The 10,280-nt window shown below is 41.7% G+C and overlaps 1 protein-coding gene across 1 annotated transcript; it reads left to right on the top strand.

Moving 5' to 3' along the window:
* Positions 1-6,803: 6,803 nt before the first annotated feature.
* LOC131225683 (pectinesterase-like) lies at positions 6,804-9,586 on the top strand. The gene is made up of 2 exons (XM_058221257.1): positions 6,804-7,826; positions 8,691-9,586. Exons 1-2 carry the CDS (start codon positions 6,827-6,829, stop codon positions 9,380-9,382), a joined length of 1,692 nt encoding a protein of 563 aa, XP_058077240.1. The 5' UTR covers positions 6,804-6,826; the 3' UTR covers positions 9,383-9,586.
* Positions 9,587-10,280: the final 694 nt, after the last annotated feature.

Here is a 10,280-nt window from a genome sequence, read left to right as displayed (position 1 = left end):
ATCCTCGCCCGTCATTTCATCGCCACCTCCTATTTCTTCAGTGATTTGTTCATGTTCATCAAAGCGATGGTCTTCCTCTACGGCCTCATCTTCAGTGCCCCCTTCATTTATAGTCAAGTGTGCTGCGGGACGTTGAGGACAAGTGTTTGATAAGTGGCCTGGTTGGCCACAGCGGTAACAATTGTTCGACCTTGGCCGAGCATAAGGATTTGGAATCCTACTCGGACCCGTTGTTGTGGGCGCTGCACGTTGGATGAGCCGCTCCCCGTATCACGGTTTGCGGTTGTAGGAAGTTGAGGTACTAGGTCTTTTCCTCGTGGCAGCACTGGATCCTGCGTGGAACCCGTCATGGGGGGTCGAGTTGAAGGATATGGACGAGCAGGAGCTCTTGCAAGTTGTGTTTCTGCCCTACCCGCCAATTGAATTGCTTCATCCACAGTCCCGACTGGGTACATCTGAACTCGGTCCTGAATTGTCGGTCGCAACCCACCTATAAATCGCGCCACCTTCTGTGACTCAGATTCTGACAGATCGTTTCGTGTAGCCAACCGTTGGAATTCTTCAGTGTAATCTGTGACGGTTCGATTTTCTTGTCGGCAATTTTGATATTGCTGGAATAATATCTGCTCATAATCACTGGGGAGAAATCGAGATCGAAGAAGACGTCTCATCCGTGGCCATGATGAGATGGGCGCCTTGTTCTGGCGAGCTCGTGAGAGTTGTAATTGTTCCCACCATGCAGAAGCACCAGATTTTAATTTAAACGCTACCAATTTTACCCTTTTATGATCTGGCACGTCCATGTAATCAAAATATCTCTCTACTTCGGCTAGCCAATCGAGAAAATCTTCTATACGTAATAAACCGTTAAAACTAGGAAGTTCAGCCTTACCTCGATAGTCTCTTTCAGCACGATCTAGACGATCACCTCCATGGATTGGTCGTCGCGCAAAACCCTCATTAAGGTCCTCGTCGCTAGAACTTGAATCATCTGGTGTAGCCCTACGGTTTGCCACTGGTAGTGCTCTACGAAAATCGGGGTTGTGTCGTACCGCGACCATGGGTGGTGGAGCCACCACGGGTGGTGGAGCACCGCCTAGGGCTCGGGGCGAAAGTAGCACATCCGCAAGACGGTCGAGAGTTGCTGCGCCCTTGCATGGTCAATCGACTCTCCGGTGGAAAGCTTCCATTCTTTCCGAAAGATAACGAATCCTGGATCACTGTCCACCGGATTTTGATTCATACCTTCGTTGTTTGCCATCGCCCAAGGGGAATCCTCGCTTTGATACCAATTGACCCGGTATGAACGTGATGAGGATAACTACTCCGAATCCACGGAGCTTCTCCGGACTCCTCACGAGACTTCTCGAATCCACGAGGAAAGAAAGCAGAAAATAGAAATAAATTCTAATAAATTCGAAATTGATTAATGAATGAATAAAAACGAGTTCACAACCCTTTAAATAGGGGTACCAAGCAATGGGAAAGAAATCAGAATCAAACTACAACTAAAACTCCTAGAATCCGCAACTTACTATTTATAGACGATCGTGATATCTGCTAGTGCGCAAGGTTTTCGGCCAAAAATAGTAAGTGTCCTATTTGGCTTCACCAAACCGTTCTCCTAATTATTCTACGCTCTTTTCACGTTGGGCGCAACTCCTAAAGCCCGACGGATGAAGAGTTATAATCAAACTAAAACTTACTATTTATAGTAAAAGCGAAATTAAAACGGGGAAACGACCATCGATCCAGGGGTTTTTCGCAATTCCGGGCTGCGCAACCCTGCGTAGCTGGGTTGGTTGGCTTCAGTAGCTCGTTCTACCCCAAAATCATATATTTTACGTCAGATAACTCATTCCGGATTGCAAGATACGCCCGATTTAAGGTTCGATGGTCTGGATCACTTCTGTCGTTGACCGGGCCTTTTCTGATCCATCTTGGCCATGTAACTGTCCGCGACCTGCTCTACATCATCATACCATTCATGTCTTGTAATTTGCACACGGTTGTTTTGACTACATAAGCAGTCGTAGGTACTTTTCTTAATTTTCTATACTTATTTTTTGTTTAAGTCAATTTCATTAATTGTATTGTTTTTACATGAAAATTAATAAAATTAACGATCAACTTTATTTTTAATCTTATTCATCCATCATCACATTCCTGAGAAACCTAAAACAATAATCAGTATTGAAAGAAAAATCCTAAGCAAAGGGAACAAAACGTACAATTAAAAGAATAATCCTTCCCTTCTAAATCGCCTGATCGTTGCAACATTGGTAGCAAAACAGTCAAATCAACCTTTACAAATATGATCCTAATCTGATTAGTTCAGCACTTAGGATGGTCAACCAATTCAAGTTAAGTACAACTTCAATACACCTTACACTAATTTTAATCAAACCAAAATATGGGTTATTCGTTGCACATATGGCTTCGTGTTTGATTGAACCACAATAGGCACCACATGCATGCATCGCGGATATAAACTTTTGTTTTCATTCCTCCACATGCCTATTCTTCATGCATGTGTGGCCCACTTAATCAACATATATAGCGTTTACATGTCAGATAGGAATTCAATCAATTTTTTTTCTTTTTGCCCATGGGCTCAGGCCTTGTGACGTGTAGCAGGCTAGACCCGAATCAGACGCATTGCTAACCCTGGCCCTGGCAGGTAATGAATCGCGCTAGACTAACTACTAGCTAGCCTAACTACTTAGTAAGTACGACAGGCCGCCCACAAACTTTCATTAGATCCAACCCATTCATCAGGTACGCTGCCTCTCATTCCTACTCGAATTCAGAAATCATGATGATAAAAAGCTCAGACACGTGGCACCAATTAGTTGGTATGGAACGTCCGCCATTAGGTTTGTATAGGGCCCACAGTGCTGCTGCCCTTATATTTCATTCAATCTATTCATCTAACTAATTACCTAATCGGATTAAAGCATTCCCAAAAGCCACCCTACTCCAACACACAGGTGGGCCATAACATGTGAACTTAAACTCCTACACTCATGTGGGCCATAACACTCAAACCTAAAAGTCTAGGTATAATTCCCTGTGGGATGGCCCACCAAAATATTGAATCAGCCTAATTTTTGAATCAACGATCAAGGTCAGACCAGATGTTGGTGAAGGACGGGTGAATCTCATACCCATAAAGTCGCTATTGATGTCGCTTCATTGATTCTCTTTATTTTTGGAACATCAGTTGACTAATCATATCCCTAGAACTGGAAATAATATTTTACTTTCTATTTCCTTATTACTTATACTGTCGAATCGCTGCATGAGTTTTCTGACCGTCAATACCATCTCAACCGTTGAATTTTGGGGGCATCGTAGTGCAATAAATAGCAAAGGTTGTGCAAGTCATATACGTTTTGTTGAAGCAACATGTAGGTTGGCCTTGGTTGGCACTGTCCACCAAAATATGGCATGTTAGACACGTCTAGTACCTATTTTTTGTTAAGTCAACGGCCATAATCAATGAGGGGGAGAGCAACTTGCTACGCAGAGGAAACTGCACTTGTGAGGCCCACATTTGGTGATCCAAACGGTTCATGTTGTCAGCACTTTATGGATGTAGATACCCAATAGTTCTCTCATTATATGATCCTAACTTTTTTAGTAGGGCCCACTAAACGTGGAACGTTGGTTGTAATTGTCCGGCTGCAAGCCAAAAATGGGCCACTAGATCATATGGTAGGGGATATGCACGGCTTAGATTGATGGGGTTGTGTCCCACACTTACGTTGTAGTGTCCAGGAGCAAATGCCGTCTGTTATGATGTGACTCCAAATCATGATTTGATGCCTTGCTAAGTTATAATGATGCTTAAAAGAAGATTGGTGAGTTGGCTCGGGTTAATGGGATTATCCTTTTGCTATGAGCGTTCCTGAAAGGTTTGGACGGGTATGATGGGAGTGGGGCCCAATCACTCTTCATTGGACGTGTGACGTAAGGAACTAAGGACCAAGGACACGATGGTTGAGCTAACTCGTGCAACAAAGGCCGGATGGTATAAAACAGGGATGCATGAAAGATTTAACGTGCCACCCTCTCTTCAGACCAATCCATTTGGAGAAGTGGGAAGATTACTAAAATCTGCCCCTTTTATTTGTTTAATTGGATAAAGGCCTGTTTGGTTGCCACTTAAAATTGATTTGGTCTAATTTAGTTGACAGTAATTATAGTCTTGTGTGGGCCTGGTCAAGTGTGGTGTGGACAAAGAGGGTTGTGTAGGTCCCACCAGTGTTGTATAGGAAAAAAAGGGTTGTGTAGGCCCCCCTGTAATGCCTTCATGATATCAATCTGACCATCATGAATGACATCCCTCATTTGACCATGGGCCCAAAAATCATGCTAATTCATGACTCATGTGGCCACACAGAGCCAGAACAATTGGGAAGGGGAGTGGTGTCCCTCTCAAGTGTTCTAGATGGTGTGGCTAACCAGAGTAATGGATTGGGATGATTTTTGGCTCCATAACCAAATGTGGAAGGGCAAGCATGATGGCTGGAGTGGATTTCATCTAGAAATATTGGTGGCAACCACACAACTTGTTTTCACCATAATCAGGGCAAATCATTTTCATTATGTATTAGAGATCATAAGCTATACTGAAGCTGGTGAAGGCAGTGTCAGTGCCTGAATTACCTAGGATTCAACCCCTAGTTGCATCTTATAAATCTTACTTCTACCAAAAAAATATATAAATTATGGGTTAATAAAATTATTTTTGATAGTAACCGAAAAATTTTAAACATAGTTACTATTAACTAAAATAAAATGAGATAAACCCATTTTTTACCAGAATATACCAATATTAAAAGCTATTTATCATAGCTTATTTTTCGTGCTCATTCATTGTCTTACCGTTTTACTATGAAACTACTATGTTTGTAGTAGAATAAAGACCCTACATCACAACTACCATGCCTGTTTTAGGATGGTTAAAAAATTGACTTTCATGGTGCACAGGCACGTGTGCTTGTGTGTTTGATTTGGGCCTTTTCATTTGGTAGTGAACAATCTGAAAATGCCATCCATCAGAGATTAGGCTAGTATATTCATCGAGTGAGCCACACACCTCAATTTATTTTGTGATAGATGTCTTGTATTCTACATAATAATATGGGAAAAGTTAGTCTCAATGGGGGAGTGTGTGGTGTCTGGGGTGCCTTTGCTTTCTTCCCAGAGGTTCAGGGTCCAGGATTTTAGGGTTTAGGGTTTACATACCTGAATTGTGTTAGACCTGATCTTAGAACTTGACCCGTCTAGATAATATATTTTGGGTATTTCCATACATGAATATAAATATTATTTTTTAATGGGAATTGAATTAGGATTAATGATGCAGGAAATTTAGTATAGTTATAATTTTATTTTTTTTAATGATTTCCACGTAGGCTTATCCGTGAACTAGGCCCCACTTGCTAAATGAATGGATGCCAGGTCTATCATGCATCCAACAGTGGGATATGGGCTTAATTATCTGTGAACTAGGTCCCACTCGCTAACTGATGAATGGATGCCAGGTCTAGCATACATCCAACGGTGGGTACTGCATTCCATCAATGCCCGAAAAACTAGTTAATTACTAACAGGTTGAGTAGGGAGACTCGCTACTGAAGTGACGTCACCAAGTTTTGTGGCCCCACATGATGTATGTTTTGTATCCACACCTTCCATGCATCCATTTGGAGAGATCATTCGAGGGCAATATCCAAAGAATGAGTTAAATCCAAAGCTCCAGTGGACCCCAGCACGAAAACAGTGGGGAGAGTGATGCCACCGTTAAAAACTTCTAAAGGCCACAAAAGTTTTAGATCAAGCTGATATTTGTGTTTTCCCTTATTTCATGTCTTTTTTAACTTTTGAACAGGTTGGATTTCAAATAAACATTATGGTGGGCCTTAGGATAGTTTCAACAGTGGGAATCACTCTCCCCACTGTTTTCTGTGATGGGTTCCACTACAGATTTTTATCTACCTCATTCTTTGGCTCATGCCCTAAAATGATATCTCAAAATGGATGGACGGTGTGGATACAACACATACATCATAGTGGGGCCCACAGAACTTGGTGACGTCACTTCATAGCCGACTGGCAACTCAACATGTCAGTATCTAATCCGCGTCCACTGCCATGAGCATTTTTCAACACAATCGAAGTAGGTATAGATTAAAAAAAACCAAAAAAGGTTTTGATAATATAATATTATTATTTATTAGAGAATAAAACTCCGCTTGGCTCTCTCTCCCAGTCGCAATTTGCAACACGGAGTTAAATCTACGCGCTTTCAAAAGTCATACAAGTTGACTTTCAATAAAAACGGAATATATAGTTTACATATACATGACAGATTATCTAGAAGCCTATGTCCACGTGGATACTTTGGCTCTCAAATCACCCATCTGAACCGTCCATTAGATCCATCCAACTGTTAAATCACTAATTTAAGAAAATAAAATAAAATGGATGGTCCTAAACATATATTATAGGACCTATACCAATGTTTCATCCGTCTATTTTTTCATTCCAAAGATCAGACACTTTTAGTCGTCTGATCAGTAGGATTTTTTTCAAGGAATTTAATAAATGTAAATTAGGCCAAATGGATGGTCCAGATTAATGATATAATTGTGTTATACGTCCAAATGCAACTATGTGCATGGGAAGGTCTCCATGCAATTACCCCAATAGATAATTCTTTAATATTCATATTGTGAATAGCACGAAAAGGGTAAGAACCCCTCACCACCTTATAAAAACAAACCCAAACCAAGCTTCTATTCTTCAATCTAAAACCATGGCTTCCATTACCATTTCATCTCTCTCCATCTTGTCTCTCCTCTTCTTCCTCTCTTTCTCTCAATCTCTAGCTGACATAGCTCCGTCAGTCCCAGTCGTCCCAAGCACTGCATGCAATGCAACACACGACCCCAACTTCTGCAAATCCATCCTCCCATCCAATGGATCCTCCAACCTCTTTGACTATGGCCGCTTCTGCGTCCGTCGCTCACTTTCAACAGCAAGGAAGTTTTCTGCCTTGGTTGATGGATATCTCAAACGCCGGTCATCTTTAACAAATACAGCCATTCAAGCACTTGAAGATTGCCAGCTACTATCTGAACTCAATGCAGATTTCTTGGTGAATGCTGCAGCAGCACTTGATTCTGGTAATAGTCTTCTTGATAAGCAGACGGGCTATGTGGAGGCATTACTAAGTGCGATTCTTACTAATCAGCAGACATGCTTAGATGGCCTTCAAGCGACTTCGTCAGCTTGGAGTATCAGAAATAATCTCGCTACTCCGCTCTCTAACAGCACTCGGCTTTTTAGCGTTTCTCTTGCGTTATTCACACGTGCATGGGGACGTACTAAGAAGAGAGGGAGGCAGCAGTCGGGGAGGAAGCTCATGTTCTCTGAGATTGAAATTCCACGAGATGGGCGGTTGCCTTTGAGAATGTCCGAGACAAACCGCCAGCTCTTTGAGTCGAGGAGCGGACGGAAGCTTCTCCAGACGGGGACGGATACTGTCTTGGTTAGAGATATTGTCACTGTTAGTAAAGATGGAAGTGGGAACTTCACTACCATCAACGATGCTGTTGCTGCTGCTCCTAGCAATACTGATATCAGTGATGGGTACTTTCTGATTTATATCAAAGGTGGAGTGTATGAAGAGTACGTCTCTGTAAATAAGACGAAGAAGAACTTGATGATGATAGGAGATGGAATCAACCAGACTGTGATTACAGGAAATAGGAGCGTTGTTGATGGATCGACTACTTTCAATTCGGCTACCTTGGGTAAGCTTCATTTATCCATTTCCAACTTTCCACATTCACCACTCTGAAAGAACATCAGAGCCGTGCATCAGGTGGCCCAATTTGTAAATTTGTGGCCCAAAAATAGGATAGTCAAATGATCATCTGGGCCACAGAGTAAATGTTTGGCATTCTTTAAACCGTCCTTGGTTTAGTGATTGCTTTTGTACATGTGTAGAATGAGCTGACTCTTCTTGTTGAGCCAGGTCATCCACACTGGGACCCACCTGATGGATGGACCAGATGTCTTCCACAAGTGCTAGCTTGGATTGTGTATCTGCATGTGGACTTAGTAAAGATCTTATTACATAGCTTAATCACATGTGACAATGGGTCTGGCCTGACATTTAGGACCCGAGGCCCTACCCCAGACCAAGCCCGGCATGGACCTAGCACAGCAGGTCCAAGTCCATGCCCAAAAAATTGATTGGGCCCATGATTGATAAAGTTCGTATTTGCCACTTGATTGTTTGTAATCTATCCGTTGATCAAGTGGGCCATGCACAAAAAATAGAGATTTTAGAGGAATGAAACCGATGGTCTATGTTCAGATAGATGGATTGCCTGAGGATTAGAATGGCATATTTGTAAAATAAAACATGTTCACATACAAAGTTAGTTCGGACGGGTCGGGCTAAAATGACTTGAGCCCAAAGCCCAACCCAAAAATTGATTATGTAAGGCCCATGCCCGGCCCAAGGTTCACAGGAGATTACCCGACCCATTGCCACCCTTATACGTAACAACGTATAACTGCAGAATTCCAATGGGTCTTTTACACTTGTGACATTGTACCTACATGCATGAACGTTTTAAACCTAACTTCTGCAATTTTTCATTTTCCAGCTGTGGTTGGACAAGGATTCGTAGCCATAAACATAACAATCCGCAACACCGCCGGCGCTGTCAAGCACCAGGCAGTGGCCCTCCGAAATGGGGCGGACCTTTCGGTGTTCTACAGTTGCAGTTTTGAGGCTTACCAAGACACCTTATATACTCATTCCCTCAGGCAATTCTACAGAAATTGCGATATCTACGGGACTGTCGATTTTATCTTCGGAAACGCCGCAGTACTCTTTCAAAATTGCAACATCTACCCGAGGCTACCGATGCAGGGCCAGACCAATGTGGTCACAGCCCAAGGTCGAACTGACCCAAACCAAAATACAGGTATTTCAATCCATAACTGTAAGGTTATCGCAGCTGCCGAACTAGCATCGAGCGGTGGTTCTACTAAAACATATCTTGGGAGACCATGGAAGGAGTATTCAAGGACGGTATACATACAATCATTCCTCGACGGCTTAATAGATCCTACTGGTTGGCTACCGTGGTCCGGCGACTTCGCACTAAGTACTCTATACTACGCAGAGTACAACAACAGCGGGCCTGGATCGGGGACTGGCAGTAGAGTACCTTGGCCTGGGTATCATGTGATCAACGCCTCAGATGCCAGCAACTTCACCGTTTCGAACTTCCTGTTGGGGGATAATTGGATACCTTCATCAGGAGTGCCATTCACCGGCAGCTTACTGTAACAAACGCCGTTCAATCCTTTTTCTTTAATTTCTTCTTCTTCTTCTGATAATTGTTATTGTTTAAGAAATCATGTAATAAGCAATGTGTATTGCCTTCTTGGAAGAGGTGGACGACATTTGGCAAGATTTATTTTGTAAGAATTACAAAATCTCTCCTGTTTAGATGTTAAACACTTTTATATATGGGAATTCCAAATGTTAATTACATTCAGTTCTTTGTTTGGGTAATTGTTGATTATCATTATCAATGTAACTTAATTGTTGTTTTACTTAATAAAATTGCTTAATTACCCAAGAAAGATTGAATAAATTCCATGTAATACAGAAAGCTTGGCAATGCATTGTTTAGATTAGATTTGCTATAACACATCATGATGTGTCGCGATAAGATACGTGGGGCCTTAGGCTTTGAATCTGGGCCATCTTCCAATGATCTAAACCGTTTATACTATTTTTCTTACTTTATATGATTGATAGACGATATATATGCTCTCAATTGGATTATTTCGGAAGGGTTGAAATATTCATTCTACGAGGTTTTTTTTATTTTATTTTATTTAATCCAAACCCACAGGGAACCTGTCATATGAATGGTTTCAGTTACTGTAAGAATCCAAAATCTAACTGCTAGTCCTAACATATCTTATTGCATTTGGGTGGGATATTGTGAACACCTTCTTTCCAGCGGTGCCCACACTTTCTCAACTTTTTCTTACTATGATGGTGCACTTGGAGTGTGGTATTTACTCCCACTAAAAAATATGTTTTACTGGGAATTGCCACTAATAAAATAAAGTTTAAAATCTATGGCTGACTACAAACTCAAGTGACTACTGTGATTGTGAATGTAGATTTTAGGTAAAGGCCTAGATGATAGAAAATGAAAGGATTAAACACT

This window comes from Magnolia sinica, chromosome 14 (assembly GCF_029962835.1).
Source record: "Magnolia sinica isolate HGM2019 chromosome 14, MsV1, whole genome shotgun sequence".
NCBI classification, from domain to species: Eukaryota; Viridiplantae; Streptophyta; class Magnoliopsida; order Magnoliales; family Magnoliaceae; genus Magnolia; species Magnolia sinica.
The sequence above is the reverse complement of the archived record's forward strand: the minus strand, read 5'-3'. Positions and strand labels throughout refer to the sequence as shown.

Bases quoted from the DNA above. Each gene is read 5' to 3' on its own strand.
- LOC131225683 (XM_058221257.1), top strand. From the start codon at position 6,827: ATGGCTTCCATTACCATTTCATCTCTCTCCATCTTGTCTCTCCTCTTC. The intron at 7,827-8,690 runs GTAAGCTTCATT...TTCATTTTCCAG, and splicing joins TTTCAATTCGGCTACCTTGG to CTGTGGTTGGACAAGGATTC.